This window comes from Pocillopora damicornis, chromosome 6, assembly GCF_964200805.1.
Source record: "Pocillopora damicornis chromosome 6, jaPocDami1.2, whole genome shotgun sequence".
Lineage (NCBI taxonomy): Eukaryota > Metazoa > Cnidaria > Anthozoa > Scleractinia > Pocilloporidae > Pocillopora > Pocillopora damicornis.
In genome coordinates this window covers 13,094,145-13,111,819 of record NC_142675.1, presented here as the reverse complement: position 1 = coordinate 13,111,819, position 17,675 = coordinate 13,094,145, and the positions used below count along the sequence as shown (strand labels likewise).

General features: G+C 38.9%; 1 protein-coding gene across 1 annotated transcript in view; it reads right to left on the bottom strand.

Annotated features, from left to right (window-relative positions):
- Positions 1–17,675, bottom strand: part of LOC113685545 (unconventional myosin-VIIa) — a 29,526-nt gene that overhangs the window by 4,424 nt on the left and 7,427 nt on the right. Inside the window, exons 13-45 of the mRNA XM_027203069.2 lie at positions 17,504–17,577; positions 16,888–16,966; positions 15,957–16,088; positions 15,626–15,761; positions 15,341–15,447; positions 15,073–15,210; positions 14,743–14,804; positions 14,169–14,358; positions 13,534–13,713; positions 12,939–13,157; positions 12,228–12,335; positions 11,563–11,706; positions 10,368–10,439; positions 9,964–10,032; positions 9,700–9,834; positions 9,072–9,158; positions 8,712–8,795; positions 8,535–8,627; positions 7,803–8,066; positions 7,273–7,401; positions 6,942–7,115; positions 6,624–6,851; positions 6,131–6,304; positions 5,449–5,693; positions 4,832–5,001; positions 4,304–4,491; positions 2,357–2,575; positions 1,878–1,956; positions 1,520–1,611; positions 1,354–1,415; positions 914–973; positions 673–823; positions 281–334 (exon numbers count right to left, since the gene is read on the bottom strand). Coding sequence (XP_027058870.2) covers positions 281–334; positions 673–823; positions 914–973; positions 1,354–1,415; positions 1,520–1,611; positions 1,878–1,956; positions 2,357–2,575; positions 4,304–4,491; positions 4,832–5,001; positions 5,449–5,693; positions 6,131–6,304; positions 6,624–6,851; positions 6,942–7,115; positions 7,273–7,401; positions 7,803–8,066; positions 8,535–8,627; positions 8,712–8,795; positions 9,072–9,158; positions 9,700–9,834; positions 9,964–10,032; positions 10,368–10,439; positions 11,563–11,706; positions 12,228–12,335; positions 12,939–13,157; positions 13,534–13,713; positions 14,169–14,358; positions 14,743–14,804; positions 15,073–15,210; positions 15,341–15,447; positions 15,626–15,761; positions 15,957–16,088; positions 16,888–16,966; positions 17,504–17,577 — 4,398 coding nt within the window. The remainder of the gene's footprint in view (positions 1–280; positions 335–672; positions 824–913; positions 974–1,353; positions 1,416–1,519; positions 1,612–1,877; positions 1,957–2,356; positions 2,576–4,303; positions 4,492–4,831; positions 5,002–5,448; positions 5,694–6,130; positions 6,305–6,623; positions 6,852–6,941; positions 7,116–7,272; positions 7,402–7,802; positions 8,067–8,534; positions 8,628–8,711; positions 8,796–9,071; positions 9,159–9,699; positions 9,835–9,963; positions 10,033–10,367; positions 10,440–11,562; positions 11,707–12,227; positions 12,336–12,938; positions 13,158–13,533; positions 13,714–14,168; positions 14,359–14,742; positions 14,805–15,072; positions 15,211–15,340; positions 15,448–15,625; positions 15,762–15,956; positions 16,089–16,887; positions 16,967–17,503; positions 17,578–17,675) is intronic.

Here is a 17,675-nt window from a genome sequence, read left to right as displayed (position 1 = left end):
AGGGCTTTTAAAATAACGATAGTTAGGCGAATGATCAAGAAAAACAATTGAAAAACATCTGTCCAAAAGAAACGCGCTAATCTCATATGAAGAAAGGAAAGGTGGCCATGAATTTTGACTTAGTCGATATCCACCTCACATGGTACTGATACCAAGATGCTGCGAATCCCAGCAGGTTGTTAAATTGAGAGAGGTCTGTTACCTAAAAATTAAGCAACGTTTACAAATCGAGGTGATTTTTCATACTCGTGAACAATACGATAGACAAAGATATTTGAACCTGATCACTGTCATCGGGAAAATACACTTTATGGAATATTTGAGTAGTCTTGTGCTAAGGGAAAAACAAAAACAGAAGTTATGAGGATGCAAATGAGCTGTGTTTTAACTAAATGATACATCCTTTAGTTCATCCTTTTCATAATTGTTACATTTTACAGCGACGATTTCAGTATATGGCCAGGTTGCCTTGAACACCCATAGATTTCTCTTCCTAAGATTTGATGTTTGCTTGGTGTCCTTTAAGCACCATAAATACATGTACAAAAATCTGTACAAATATAATACATAACAAAACATAACACACATAATAATACACATACAAACATAATACATATAATGACATAATGCATGTAGTGTACAAACGTCTCGGACATGTTCAGAGTGTCACACCTGTATGGCCTCCACCTCCACTATGTGTGGAGGATATTTGCGCTGCCCGACTCTGATAGTCTTCTGTAGTCTGGAAAGGCAGTCATGAGCTAATGGCTGTTTACTGGAACACGACCGGAACACTTGGTTCACTTCCCTCATCAGCAAGGAACTGAAAAGCGCGAAAAAATACAGCTTGGATACAATTTTAAACCGTTGCACTGTAAAATGGACTGGTTTCATACACAATGGCTTTACCCACCTGCAGGCAAAGATTCCCGTACAAAGCCACAACAGTTCCCATCCTTTCTCCTCACTTGAGCTGTAAAAGGTAACTATACATTTACCATACTTCCCTTTCCATATTAACATTTCAACCAACCAACGATTTCACGTAAATGCAACGAAAGCAATTGATTCCTTGGTATAAAGGAATGACATTTTACTCTCCTCTACATAAATGGATGGATAAAAATATAACTCCACTAGACGATCCCTTTTTTTCATAGGGATTTCCATTCGCTCTCTAAGTAATATTTATTTACGTTAAATAGATATTGTTAACGTAATAGCAAGGCGTCTACCAGACAAATTTTACTGATGTACTAAGAGTCTGTGTAGATCACTCCAGCCCTGTCGAAACATTCCTCCAACAAGATCTTAGATGGGAACATATAGAAACATCTGTTTTGATATACTTACGGAAGTCTGTTTTCTGTTATCTGCTTTATCAACTGGCAGTAAACTTCGTCTCTCAGAGGTTCCTTATGAAAAGAACCGGTCAAAGGTCAGAAACATGATCGGGTTTCCATAGCAATGGAAATGAATCAACTACACTTAATACATTACAATCTGAAACGTTGCTTACATGAAGCAGAGCTGGTTCAAAAATGGCGTCTGTGAGATCTGTTGTTTGACGAACCCGCTTGGATGGGTAATCACCCATGTACTTCATGATGGGTCAGATAAGTCAAGGAACCGTTAATTAAAATCTCAATCAGTCCACACTATTTCATAATAATCACGTTGGTGGGAAAAAGCGAGAAAACTACAATTGACACAGGTTAAATCAGTGACCTCTTTTTGAATTTCTTGTTTACATTACTGGTTAAAAATAAAAGCACGGATGTAAGGTTTTCAAATCATTCAAAGAATCCTGTGAGATCAAAAGTACCGAAGATATAAAAGTACTCTCCAAGTTGTAACAAATATTATAGCAAGGATATCCAGGAAAGTTTGCGTGGCCTTCTGGGCGAGTTCTTCCTGGCCTGCTAGTCTTTTCAGCAGTGGCTGCTTGATGGGGTCCTGTAAACAACAAATGATCTCTGCTGTGTTTTTCGTTTCACAGAATCCTTCAACATTTCATTTACATGGTAAAAAGTAATGTGTTATATCTATGCCAAATATTTCGTGCATGTTCGATAGCTGACTCATGACTCTTTTATTGATATTACCTGAAAAACGACACACTATGTAAAATGGTTGCTCGAGGAGTCGAGATTTTCTGTTAAACATCGATGACGACTTTCCAATTATAAATCTGAACATAAATCAATTTTTAAGTACAAAACAAACGCGCCCAACAGCAAAGCATAAGGAAAAGACAATCAAAAGTAAATCACTGCCAAATATAAATGTTATTACACGTATATAAGTAGTAACAGCTGTTCACAAATCAAGCTGTATTGATTACAACCTCCTTTACCTTGGTAAAAGCCCAAGGTATATTCTTGTCTCTCCTTTTGACCTGCGATTGAAGAGCTTTACTCAGAGTTCTCTTGGCTGGCGGTAGAAAGTGTTCGATGGAATATTCATACAAAGTGTGTGGCTTCTCAAAAGATTCAACCTCCTCTTGGTAGATGGCTGTCTGAGTTGTGGCGATGATTTTCTCAGAACTTTCCAAAGACTGATCATTGAATAAGCTCTGTTAAAACAGTGAAAAGAGCCAACAATAAAATCTACTTTGTATTTATTTAAAATGCAATCCACGGGTAGAACCTTTGATGACCAGTGAACCATCTAACACTGAAAATAGTAACAATAACGATGTCAAATATTTGAAGTGAACTTACGTTGGGTTTATAATGCAAAATAAACTTCCTATGCGAACATGGAAATCCAGCAAGAATTGCTACATTCACTTTTTTGGACTTCATTAGAAAGGTACTTGAGAAATGTTCCTTAGATTCTTTTAAATAACTTTCGCTTTCCAAGATTTTGCAAAACAAATGCGTAATGTGTAATGACTTCATGTCAGCAGAACAGCATTGCTGGAATGGGATAATAATGATACATTCAAAGACAAAACTGTGCATATACAATGATAACCACACCCATGAGACAGAAGACATCACTGGCACATTTACACTTGTCGCCAATCGCCAATCTAGTTAAGCTTCTGCTGTGTGTTATCAATTATAAATAAAAATCGTCGAATAAATCACCGGCAGGTAATAACGTAAGTATCAGCGTGGTTTTAACAGGATTGGTAGATATGGTTCGTCATTTTAATGTCTTCTTAGCTAAGCCTCAATCAAACAGCACGAGGCACAACAAGCATGTTAAGCAAAGATCAATTCGCAGCAACACATTTGATTAGCAATGAACTCAATTTCGGCTGTGAATATATAAAAGTCAACGAACTCAATTTCCTCGGAATAAACAGGCTCCGATGTGCGACATGGGAGAAAACACACCAAGTAAGGCAACGTCTTTTGAAAAGTCGAAATTTGCACTACAAAAAAGGCCTCGTAAGAAATATGCTTTTTTTGAATTGCTTTTCTTTTAACAATAGGAACTCATGGAAACAAAAAATAAACAGTATGAGTATTAAATAAAATTATCATGAGGGGAGATTGTTTCCGGCACTAGTTTGATTTATTTGAGCAAGTTCTTCAGTTATGCTGATCGGATATTTCAGATAGGAGATCGAGGAAAACAATGTGATGTGAATCTTCCAGGATATAAGAAAAGGCATTTTTCAACAATTTGGAATCACAAGCAAGAGTTGTTGTCATAATTCTACTGTTGCTCTTGAAGGCCTCTGGTTGTTCATAATTTATATGAAAAAAAATTCGGCCAACACATTTCAGTGCCATGCCATTACTGATTTCTTATAGTCTTAATCTTTACAATTTTCTTCCTTTTGGCTTCAACGCAAACACTTGATAAACAGGCGACCTCCACGAAGATGCAAAGGTTAATTGCCGGACTCAATGCGCTTTCACTTGGGTGACATTCATCCAACGCTCATTGCAGCGATGAACGATAGATGAGTAAACCAACCGAGATTCAGTTGCCACATTCACCAAAAAGCATCCAGCATTTTTCACCAGTTGCAGTGACAGTAAAATGCGCAAAACACTTCGTTGAACAGGAAACTGCAGGCAAATGCTTGGAGCGTTTTCATAAGTTTTAGTGTTGAGGGAAGGGTGAAAGGAAGATACTGTGACTCATTACACCATTTGGGAAGCCAAATGTAATACAAACATGAACATCTCACTTTCTACCTAACTGAGTTTCACACCAGAATGGGAAAAAACAAAATTATACAGTTTCCTGAAATAGACTTTTAAAAGGCTAAAAAGAGACAGCCATTTCAAAAAGAGATTGCTTGAAGTATGCTATTTTACTCGTCTGTGAGACAACTTACCATTGTATCTGCTGATGGTTTAGTAATGGTAGGCAGCACATATACACATTCAGCAGGAAAGTCTCCCTTTCTACCAGTCCTTTCACAGATGCCATAACACCAACCGGAGTTCAGGACTGTTTCTCCTGTGTCACTCTCAAGAGTTATTAAATCACCTTTCTTGAAACTAAGGAACGATGAGCTCTCAGCTGAAAAATGACAAAATATGAAAAAGAAAAAATAAATAGTAGAGTAACGAGGAGGAAAAAAACTCGCTTCTTTAAAACAACCATTTGAATGGATTCTACCTGATTCAACATTTATTTTTTTTAGTTCGTGGCTACTGAAAAACAACTTAAAGAATTGATTTGAATTCACCTCAAATTCCGTAGAAACTAAGGGCAAATTTACAAAAAAAAGGCAGTCATTTTTTCGAGTATTTAAAACAACAATTAACAAAAGTACATCATCAAAAGTATCTTATTAAAGTTAAATCGTTATCATGAACGTACAACAGTGAAGATATTAATAAAACCGACTAGTTCCTACCTGGACTCTGATAGTCAACCATTGCCACCACATACTTGGACCTTTTCCGTAATCCCTCGAGGAAAAAGTGGACAAGTTCTTGGATGTCATCAGAATTTGCTGAAGTAAACGTGTACTCGTCCCCTTTGACGGTAGTTAGAGTGAAACTAGCGCTCTCTGACTTCATGGCCCTGCCACACACAATTACATGTAACTCAAATCAGAATAGGCGTTGCTAGGTACCTTTCAGCCGGACCAGTGGAGCGACTCGTTAATTTATCCCCTATTACGAAATTAGTGCATCTCCCACATCTTAATTTCCTTCCACAGGAAATGTTATGTAACCATTACCGTTCGTTCGTATTAATTTCTAGGCGTGAAAGAAATCACAATGTATGATTGCTGTAAAAGTTTAACAATTTCACCTTTCACCTTAATCATGCAGGTATCAGGTCACACGTGTGACACACACGTGTGATCCCAGGAAACGGAGCACTAGTCACATACTTGTGTGAAAGAAAGTATCCTTAAGATCTGAATCACTCCGCCTAAACATTGTGACGGTGGTAATATAAAGAATCTGAAGCATTGTCCCCTTAGTTAGATGAAATTTATCCCAGGGGGCATAAATTATTCACCTCGGGCTTGTTACAGTAGTTATCTCAGGAAACTGCAAATCTAAAAGTACATGCTCTTGGTCATCAACGACATAAACGCCGGTCCAATTCACTGCCACTATTACGTCGTTCTTTGGCAGACTAGGGCCTGAGAACTGGTATGCTTCGTAGAATCTGGAGAACAGCAGTGGCCATTTATATCGAGCATAGTTTACCACATCCTCTTTCACTTTCTGTGGATTAATCTTCTCTGTTGTGTAATAACCCTGTTAAAACAAAGACAAACCAACAGAACATTGTAAATAGAAAGCCTTTCAGCATTACCTACTAATGAAATATTGTCACTGATCTCTGTATCATTGTCTGATTTCGTTTTTTTGGGGGAATTAATTTCCAAGAAATAGACTTATTTCTTATTCTTTTCATTTCTACCAGTTACCACATTAATGAGAATGGGATCTTTCCTTTGATAGCGAGTAGTTCCAGGATAAGCGCTCAGCATTTTCTAATGTTCTACTCTAACCGCGCAGATAAACACTAATATTGAATAGTTGAATATTTTCCATCTTTCAAATGACCTAGGTAAGAGTACACTCCAAAATCATCGGTTGAATTGGGCGCAAAATAAAAACTTATTTTCCCTAGCGGCAGAGGCTTAGAAACTGGACTGACAGACTTGTAAATCGAAAGTTAATACACATACCTTTTTGTGGCAGTTTATTACCAGCTGGGCCCATTTCTCCAGCACTACCTTACCCCCTTGAAGCTGACTATCAGGGAGGTAGGAGGGTAGTAAGTTGATGAGTCTGTCAGCTAACATTTCCTTACCATATTCCACATAGTATTGTTTAGCGGCCACGTCTGCCAGGTCTTCATCCTGACAGAAGAAAAAACGTATAAACAATGAAATAATTCCTTACGTGAAAAGATAAACTCGCACCGCGTAAGTTGCACACTGGTCAAACTGGTCAACCAGCAGGTTTGTCAAATTCTTGTCACAAGGGGCAGGACTGGCCATAGGTGCCATAATAAGTAGAGTAAAAAAAGCAAACTAATGGAAAAGAACATGTAAAATGTAAAAATGGTTACTTTTATTTGGATTTGTAATGAATCAGACGCGTTGGAAGGAAACGAGGGGGTGAAGTAATATATCTTTAAATGGTTCTATAAGTGACAAATGATTACAGTAACGTTACCTTATCACAACGATACTCTCCAAACTTCACACCCCTCACCACCTGCTGGTAAATAAGGTTTGTGCCTATTTGATCGACTGTAGGATCGTGCCATGGAGAGAAGATTTCTTTCCTGAAGAACAAGCGCCATGGTGCATTCATCTCCTTGGCTCCTTTCTCTTTGGCGTACTGTTCACACTGAGAAATGGCGTCCATTACGTGATCGCTTCCACTTCCCAAACTGGACACCTGTGCAAATGAATGCCGGTTAATCAACTGCCACAGTTCTGATGGTGACTGAAGCAAGCGGTTATTACGAAACAAAATTTTACGGCGTACCTTGTCGAAGAGAGCGATATAAAGAGAGAAGCCAAACTGATCAGTGAGTGATATCTTGTCAGCCAGTTGTGTGCAAAGTTCTTTAGCTGTTGTAGCAGAATCTGCCAGTAAGGTTTTTGTGGTTCCATCCATAAATGTTATCGGTAACATTAAAGGCTTCTTAGATTTAGTTGCCTGATCAAAATCAATTCAAACGATAAACAGACTAAATATTAACAGAAAACTTGCGTCCATAAACTATGTCCAATAAATTAAACTTTACAATCAAGAGATCGAGCCAGACTTCAACGGTACTCAAATCAGATGAAAGTAAGTAAGAGAGAAATGTCACCTGTAACTCCAGCCAGCTGGGGGGTTGGTGCCTACATCCGTTCTGCTGTGTCCTCCTCAATCTCTCCTCACAGTATGGCGCGTACCCAGGGGGACCATCTCCGATAAAACACTTCAGATATTTGACGAACTGATAGCACCGCCACGAACATCGCCACCACCGAAATATCCCCCAAACAAAAAAGAAACACAAATCAATGCAACACTACTTCGAATAAGGCCTACTAATCCATTACCCTTGGCGAAACCGTCATTTCGAGTGCTCAGCGACAGGAGAAATTAAGTAATAAAAAGGATCTATTGACCAGCCCCGAAAGTTGAAGTATTTCGCACTGAAAAAAAACTTTTTAGGAAGTAAATCATTGCTAAGTGCTACAGAGTCCTGCTATCAAACCTCTCTGTTCTTTTCTCCAAATAGTTTCCGTTACGCTTAGAGCGTAAGAACATGTTGGATTGTGTATATGGCCTTTTTTCCCTTGCAGAAAGAAACAATAAAACACACAGAATAACATGAGACATTTGAGGGCTGACCTTTTCTGAAGGTGCAAAACAACCCAAGCAGAGTGACATAAGAATCCATCCGCGCGCATGACTGGATTTGGAAGGATTTTGAGTCAACTGTTTACAAATCTGACAGTAAATTTCATCTCTGAGGTCTGGTCGTAATATGCCATGCCCGATGATAAAGTGAAGTTTCTCTAAATTAGATGTTGGTCGATCCTGAGCTGACAAAGGACCGTAACCTTCCGTTAGTGTACCACTTTCCTCAGCTTCTTTCAACTTCGCTGTAACATCCTGTAAGGTGATACAATTGTAAACGATTCAAAGAGTTACTCAGCTCTGATAATGAATCACGGGTATTGTATCATTTTCCCATGGTTTTCGGGGAAGATCAGGGGTAGCATAGTACTGATAGCTCGTCACCAACAGACAAGACAAAAATACTGAGAGGAGCCTTATTGAGTTGCTTGTCACTTCTTTACGATTTCCAACACTTCTCCAGAAAGTAAATTTTAAGACAAGACATTTAAAGTAGTAAAGAATCAAATACTCCCCTGCAAACTAGAACTGATACAACAAACAATCTTCAACAGAGGGCTTCGGTTGTATCTGCTTTCTAACACAGCTTCTGTCTCGGCATATTGCAAAAACGTAACCTAAGTTAAAATCGTTTGTTCCGAACATACATGTGCACACTTCCTCAAAGGGTACAGGTCAGCAATATCCAAGGTGTTTGTGACAGTTAACACTCACATTACCCACCTTTGTAATTTTCGACTTCCTTTTCAACGTTAATGAAACAATTTTCTTCCTAAGTGTCTCCCTTTTCTCTCTACTCAGTGAATTACTGGATCCCTGAAAGATCGACCGAAAAAAAAAAACATTTAGAATGAAAATCTTACGATTTAAATTCAATTAAGAAAAGAGAAGCAGACCCACCCCAAAATCTTGCACTCCGTCGATTCCTTTGTTCTTGTACTTTCTTCCGAGTGTATCGTATATCTTGCTCATCACGGAGCTGTCCTGTTTAAACGAAATAAAACAACAAATGAGTGGAAAAAAAGCGTGATTAGAATGTCTTTTAGGCTACGAAACACAATACACTATACGGTCAGGCTATTGCCTGATAATGCTAGCTTACATTTTACTAAGAAAACTGGAATTCTTTGACGGTCGGAAAAAATCCCAAAAAAACTTGTCGAGACTTTCTACACATTGTTCGAAACCATCAATACGTATAGTTCACTGAACAATTCGATGAGATATAGTACCTATACAAAGGTCCTTATGTAATTTTACCTTAACGTCTGGCTGTGAAGTGATGTACTTGGGCTCTGGTAAGTCACCCATGAATCTTAAAATCGTAATCCATACCGCTAATGCCGCCTGTCAAGACATTACTTCATTAACAAAAAATTAACTTAAGTTCGCAACGAACTAAAGATAAATAAATGTGCAAGGAACTGAAAACGACGCCAAGAAAATATTCTAATGCTCGGCATGATTTGAAATTGCGAGAACAGCGTGAGAACAAGTATCAAGACGAGGCTGAGAAAAACGTAGAGATCTCTCAGTGGCTCTCTGACAGCTCAAAAAAGAACGATTTGTCATTCCCACTTATGAGTGTGGGCACAACTACCCGAATAGAATTTTTTTCCATAAAAAAATAGAGTAAACGGTATTAGGGATTGACCAATATTCAGGGCTGTACATCTGCAGGTCACGTGTTGAACTTTCGGCCAATGAAAAATATATAAAATACAGTGAATGATGATGTTAACAGGAATATTGGGTGTCGGGTCAGTATGTGTGGCTCCATATTTTCCATATAAGAAGGTTTTACATATGCATTGTTATCATGTTATGATTGAAAAGTTTAGTCAAAAACAAAGTTTAATCCTAAGGTGTCAGACGTGGCTAGAATTACCATACTGTCGGCTTCACTGGTAAGCGGTAAGAGGGACTGTTTTAGTGGTCTTCTGATATATAAAGGAGTTGCTCCACCTTGAAAGTAGGTGGCAGCAAATTTAGAAAACTTGAATTGTGAGACATCTTCTTCTGGCTGTAAAAGCAAAGCGAACTTTTGTCAACATAATAGTAACACAATGCAGTAAGAGCCTGGATGATGATGGTAGTGAGCACCAGTGGAAGAAATTCTTCAAACAGCTGTTTTCTTTAAGCGTGTGCTCACCTCAGGTAATGATTGCACAGCAGACATTTCTTCGGTGGCAAATTCAACCTCTTGGGCTAGTTCTAAATCCTGAAAGGAAAAATTTACGATGGACTACTGAAAATGAAAATCATGATGATAAAAAGAATCAAAGCGAAGGAAACTTTGAGTTAACATACTGTTATTATTCTCTCTTTTTTTATTTCAGCATAAAAACATTGTTCCGATAAAAAAATTCTCTCAACGCAAAACAATGCTAGACGACTAATAAATGTTGATCCCATTTACGTCTTTTGGCTACACTGTTAGCCGTGGGTAACTGTCTTCCGTAAGAGACAATAGAACAGTTTGAAGACAATGGGATACCAGCATAGATAAAGATTGAAACAATAATTTCTGTTGGTTACGTAAGAACGCTGTATCACCTTGAAGGCGGTGGGAGCTGAGTTAGGCATTGGTGTCTTCTCTTCTGGCAAGAAGCCGAACATTTCATCAACCTTAGAAGGAAACAAACAAAAACAACAAAACTTAGAACCAACACCAAGCAATGCTTTTTACTATTCCTGTCTCATTACAGAGGATTGCGTGCTCAGACGAAATAAACACCGCTCGAATTAAGTCACGAATTAAGTATGAAATAAAATGATCGCGCTTTGTTGTCCTCAACTCCATGGTTCATGCAGCAGTAGCGTAATGGCGGTACCTTTCCTTTGAAATTTAAAATTTCTTTTAATAAGAACAGCTCTTCTTCATCTTGACCACAAAGTTCTGAGTCTGAACTGCTCTCCGCTGTCCTGTCCACTTCAAAGCCACTTCCATTAACATTGTCTTGATCACAGACAAAATCTTGAAATTCAACAATTCTTCTCTCTACCGTCTCATAAAAGAATCCTTCGAATCCGTCGACATCCATATATTCTGGTGATTCAGTTTGCTTCACAGAGTTCCACTGTTTGCTCGAGAAATTCATCTTCGCACTTTTCAGTGAGTAATAGTTTACGTTCGAACCTTGAACATTCTCTATTCTAAATACACGAGTACGTACGCTTTACAGTATTAAATTTCACAACGTAACACGTAAATCAAGAATTTCCGCTGAAAAAGAGGTCATTATTTTCCGTGACCCTATCTGTGATGATATTCAAGTGCAATTTCTCTTTGTCGCGTGACTGTCGTCGCACGTGCGTGGGCGTCACGAGCCTGTTAACCGCCTAGATGACTGCAGCAGATTTTTTTGAGCAGTCGAAGTTAAAGGTGATCATTATTTGAACCCGGCGGAAAACGGAAATACTCTGTTTCTCAGAGAAATAAGCTCATCTAACTATTAATCTTCAAACTTGCAATCCAAAATAAAAGAAAGAAACCTACATACAGAGAAGATCTCGCAAACAAGAAAAGTGCTTTGCAGCCCAGAATTAGTTTCATTTCCTGTCTCCATAGTTCGCCTTGCAATAGGACATCTAAGAGTCAATTTTCATGATAGATTTTCACGAGCATGTATAGCATCTCTTTCATGAAGTTTGAGTTTGACCGGCATTCAATTAACCCAGACACTAAACATAAAGGCAGGGGAGAACACGCCCAGTAATGAAAGCGTCAGCTCCTACCCAGTCTTCTTACCATTTTCGAGTCATCTACATCTTCCTCTCTCCGTTTCTTCGCCATTGCTTCTGCAACTTCTATTTCGTGCTTCTTTTTCTCAGCTTCCCGTTTTTTGCGTTCATGTTCTTCTTTCTCCTCTTGCTCAATCTTGGCCATCCGTTCCTAACGTAGCATTACGACAAATAAAAGGGGAAAAAATTAAACCTGAAATATGCTGTCTACTCTCTTGGACACACGTATTCCCCACGGGTCAAATGTTTGAGTAATTTAATAACACAGTTCTACATGAGGAATCGAGCCTGAGACCTTCGGATTCCGCGCTCCGATGCTCCAACCACAGAGCCACAGGGACTCTTGGGTGAGCGAGGTCTATTACAAAGTTCATATGATCCTGCTGATCCTGGCAGTATGCAGGACGCGTGTCCTATGAACTACGCAATAGACCTCGCTTATCGTAGAGTCTCTGTGGCTCAGTGGTAGAGCATAGGAGCGCGGAATCCGAAGGTCGGAGGTTCGATTCTTTGTGGGAACTCAGAATTTTTTCTTTGTCCCACGCTCGTGACAAGACGGAAAAAATATTTCTCTATTTAGCATAGATGTGATAAAAAGTCAGAGTGATGTTATCTTTCGCCCAGAAATTCAATTTTGCTCATAAAACAACAACATCAACGAAGAAGCTGCACCTGATGAAGTCTCTGTGCTTCTTTCTCTGCCGCATCAGCCGCCATGGCTTTCTTTAGGCGTTCTTCCTCCTGCTTCCTTAACCTCTCCGCATCTTCGCGTTTCTTTTTCTGTTCAAATACAAAAGTTAACAAATAACAATAAAAAACAATTTACTTAACGTCTACGGTTTATTCCAACTGAGATTTCTTGATTGTCATTGCTTTTTTTTTCTTTCAAATTTAGCCAAACACAAATAGTTGCCAGGAGCTCTCATTCAATCTATTTACAGTCAACTCTATGCGGCAGAAGCATACACTTTTATGAGAGAGACAGACAGCGGTGCTAATATGAACCCTTCAACTTGGTCTGCCCCGCTCGAATTTCTCTGCCATTTTTTGAACAAGTTTACCCTGTTTAGAGAAAAAGAGTTTCCTTAGATGATCAGAAAGAGTCAAAGTGATGGCTCAATAAAGGACTGACTGCCTCAGTATGACTACGAGTCTGACGTATGTATGTTTAGAGAAAAAGAGTTTTCTTAGATGATCAGAAAGAGTCAAAGTGATGGCTCAATAAAGGACTGACTGCCTCAGTATGACTACGAGTCTGACGTATGTATGTTTAGAGAAAAAGAGTTTCCTTAGATGATCAGAAAGAGTCAAAGTGATGGCTCAATAAAGGACTGACTGCCGCCTATGACTACGAGTCTGACGTATGTATGCTTAAGTTCTGACCTCCACTCTCAATTCCTGAGTTCGCCTTTTAGCCAGCACCATTCGTATCCCAGCTTGTATCTTGACGATACTCCTAAGACGATTTTTGTACTCTTGTCGAGCGAGGAATCCTCTACAAAATGCTTGAAACACTTTCATTCTCTCACGCAATGTTCTATACTTTGTGGCCAAAACACGAGCTCTGTACGTAGCCTGAAGTCTAGCCAGACCACTTCGGATCTAAAAAGAAAGTACAGCATTTAGTTTAAAAGGTAAAGCCTGACCATCACTGCCGAAAGCCTCATGGCATGAGGCAGTATTATTTACCTTCCTTTTTGATGAGGAGTTACCTCCCAACATTTTGTCCAGTTTCTATGACAGTTTAGCGAGATTCAACTATAACCCTGGGTCGAGAGAGACACTGAAACATCATTGCCTCGGCCAAGGACACGACACAGTAACTTCAGGCAGGGTTCGAACCAGGACTATTGGTTTTTTGAGTCGCACTAAGCATTACACTACTTTCATAGTCAATTCTAAGGCTGGAGAACATACCCACCGACACTACTCCACACACAACTTTGGCATGGTGTTACTAACAATAATAATAACTGACCATGGCGTATCTTTGTCTTTCTTGGAAGCCTCTCCATGTCTTCTGAATAAGAATTGAGCCAGTTTTCATCTTGGTATACCGTTGACGGATCAAAAACCCACGTACAACTCTCTGAATCAAAATGGCGCGCTTGGTAAGAAGTTTATCCCGCTCATCTTCCAGCTGAACGTCTTGCATGTCCTATCAATCAGAGATTTTTCATTCATTGTCATGTGTTGGAACGAAAGAGAGCCTCCATTAACGCAAAAATACCGTTGTTGATAAAACTAAATAATTTCTTAAACGCAGGACATAGTCATGGAATATTAAGCCAATTTATTGCATGTCTTAAAACTGGACGAAGTATTGGAGTCTTCTACTTACGCATACACATGAAGCTTCTGGTTTTTTTTTCTTATGTGATCTTTACACTTTTTTGTTCTTTCAATTAACAAGTACAGTCGACTCTCGCCCTACGGACACCTCGCTATTACGGACACCACCTGAGAACATCAGCGGCTCACGTTGAACAACGACTCCTTAAAAACGCTGGGCTCTAATTTAAAGCGAAAACGCAACTTTCACGCACTTTTCTCAAGCATTTTAATGAAGTGTGTGATCAGTGAACAGCTAAACTGTAACTGCAAGTAACTTACCTTTAGAAAAATCTTAGTTTTTCCAACCTGCCAGTCAGTATTTCCAAGAAGCCGCTTGGCGATTGTGACAGCAGCGTTTTTGAGACCCTGAAAATCCAATGCGTCCCTCGTCAGGCCTTCACTCAGCATGTGGTAACGGTCAATGAACTCCTTAAACGTGTGCCGAATGGGATAACCAGCTTTCCGTATTCTAGGGTATAGAAGAAATAAATATGTAAAATATGAGATAAACAAAAATAAAAAAGGAAAAGCTTAATTTCACACCCAGACAAGAATGCTCTTAGATGAGAGGAACTTTCCCCATACACCAATTTGACCCACAAAACTACATGTACATGAAGCCTTTCTTTGGCAAATTCTGTTCCCAACTACTTTGATGACCGTTCAATAAATCAATAAGATTGTTGGGATTTTAAGGGGAAACTAGCTTGAGCAAACTCGCTAAGTGGAAGGTACCAAGAGTCTTGGATCCCAAAAACATCATTCTTAATTCAAACTACATATGAACAAGATGACAAAAAGTGGTTGTTTGCTTGAACATCAAGTGAAAACTGTGGAATCTCCAACATCTTACCTTATGGTCTCCATCATACCAGAATAGCGTAACTGCCGGCAACAAAGACCCCGATCAAATCTCTGAAAGAAGAAAAGTAAACCGTGAGAGGATTTATCCAACAGCAACGTTCTTCTCAAGCACTGGCGGACAGCATTTTCATCAGCTATACTCTTCTTTGAAACGTTGGTTACTTTGATTAGACAAAGGAGTAAAATACCTGTCTTGATCTGAGATAAATCCTAACCTTTGACAGCCAGGTTTTTTTTCGTATGGCTGACCACTTAAAAAAATATATAGAAAAGCTGTTAGACGGTCAAGCTGTAGGTCACGTGACGCATGAGTGCTCACCATTGGTTTCTTGTGGTCATTTGGTTTGATGCAGCGCACAAAGAAAGGATGACAAGATGATAAGGTTCTCATCAGTAGATCAAGAGACTTCTTGAACTGAGCTCCAAGAGTTGGCCAACGTTTCCTCGTATCTTCACCCTAAAAAAGTTTGGGTTTATGATTACACTGGCGAAGTCTACACAAGAAACACACAGCGAATCAATGAACCACAACTAAGATAGTTATCTAGCAAAAGTAAACTGATGAAACAATAACAAAGAGTACAAACCATGGCTCTCTCTTTAGAAAAGAGTTCAAGTAAGAATGGAAACTTGCTTTCTCCCACCAAATCAACAAGATCCGCACTGAAAGTGTCGCGATTCTTGTCCAGAAAACCTGTCATTGAAAATAAAGTTTTAGGCAATTCACCAACAAACATTAACAAGGCCTTAAACTCTTGTAATGATCATTTTTCGTTTGTTTGAATACACTACCTGATTGCCTCCCAAAGACACTCTAAGTGATCCGTCTGAATCTATTAATACTGGCTTCTTAGCAGTGATAAGGTTCTTACCTTTTGAGCTGTAGTAAACAGTTCCCGCAAAATGACGAATACCAAACAAGGAAGAAGTTGAATTGACCGGGGGAAGAAACAGTTTGGATCGCTTGTGATGAGTATTTATTTTCTGTAACATCGTGGCATCTGAACCCTAAGAAATAAAGAAGAAAGCTCCACAGGTTACTTCGTACAGACAACGAAAGTTATAAATGCAAGTTGTCATATAATCCGTCATCTCATCTTTATCCATTTTGAAATCTGGCAATGAGAAATCCAGTGAAATGCCAGTGCTCATAAGATCGATTCGATAGACATGGATTAAATTCTGCAAGATTCCACAAGCTACCTTTGGAAATCTACTCTCTTCATCCACCAGAGCAATGATGTTCATGGGTTTTTGTGCCAGTAAATCAAGAACGTTCTGATTATCGACAAACGAAATATGTTGCCATTTTATGTCCTCTTTGTTGTATTCTTCCTGAAAATAATAAAAACTGAGATGTAATCATTTAGCCTGGTTACTCATACACCTACAGAGACCATCATATGGAAATGACTACTAAATTCAGTCACCTGGAGTCTACGAACCGAAGAAACGAAACACTCGATGGCCATGAGTTTAAAATAATAAAATAGCATCTTCTGACTTTTAGTTCAGTCATACTTCCCGTGAGGTATGACTGGACAAACTGTGCGGTATTATTGGCATGGGAACAGTTCACATAAAAACAGAATAATACGTGTTAAAGGTACATGTATATAAATCGCCAATGATGGTGTTTGAGATCACATTGACCTACTCATCAGCCAAATGCAGTGGGACAGATCCAACACTGATGATGAGTCATCATTCTTTATGGGTAAAGTAACCTAACGAGCTTATCTTGACAAGTAAAAGACTTCCTCGAAATAAACTTGCATCCAAACGTTCATTAAAAAACCCAATACGTTGGGTTTTTATTTAAAAAAATCTCAAGTTCAACTGTGGATTTGATGTTGAATTATTCTATCTGTCAAACTTATAACTCACGTTCATTTGAGCAAGATTCAGATCACAGTAAATAAGCAAATTGTGATCCGTTGACTAGAAAAGAGTATGAGGCAAATGTTTGTTCGCTGAAAACAAATTTTTTTCTCAGGCCTGACCGCAATTGCATTTGTTTCTTATATTATCCCACTTTGTCTTCTTGCAAGGAATTTCACTTCCAATTCATCTTTTCCTAGCTGACTTGTTCCATGAAATGTTTCTTAATATTTCATATAAAATATTCACTTGCCTGTTCCAGTTTAAAAATGTGTTGAACAAAGAACTGTTGAAGATTTTCATTGGCATAATTGATGCACAGCTGTTCAAAGCTAAAGGAAAAAAAAAACAGACATAAAGATAATTATAACGAGTATTTAAGGAAACAGAAGGAAGAAAAGTATTAAAGGGAAGGAGAGAGGAAGGGAGGAAGGTAGAAAAAGTGGGAAGGATGGGAAAAAGAGAGTTGGTAAAGAAGGAACAAGGGAATGAAAGGAGTGCGGGGGGGGGGGAGGAGGGAGAAACAAGGGGAGGGGTAAGAAAGGGATGGTTGGAGGAAGAGAAAGAGGATAGTGGAAAGAGGAAAGGGAGGGAATGGAAGGGGAAAGTGCAGAGCAGAGGGGGAATATATGAAAGGTAATGGAAAGGGCCAGGTAGAAGTGTTAAGAAAGGTGGAGTTGGGAGAAGGGGAAGACAAGTCAGAAAGGAGGGAGGGAGGAAGGTTTGAAGAAGGAAAAAGAGGGTGAAATAAGGGGCAGAGAGAGGGTAAGCAAAAAAGAATGGTATGGAGGGGTAAAGAGAATATCACGTACAAGAACTTCTACTACAGCAGCCTTTATGTGCTCAGGCTAAATACAAACTTAACTTACCTATTAGAATTAAAGTTTTCAAATCCAAATATATCAAGAACTCCAATAGATGATCGGAATGCTGATTGGTCAAGCTATCAGAGGAATAGATACAGAATATCATTATTTCCTTCCAGTAGTATTAACTAGTCACTGGGTGGTGATGTTTCTTATGTCTAAAGATTCAGATTAC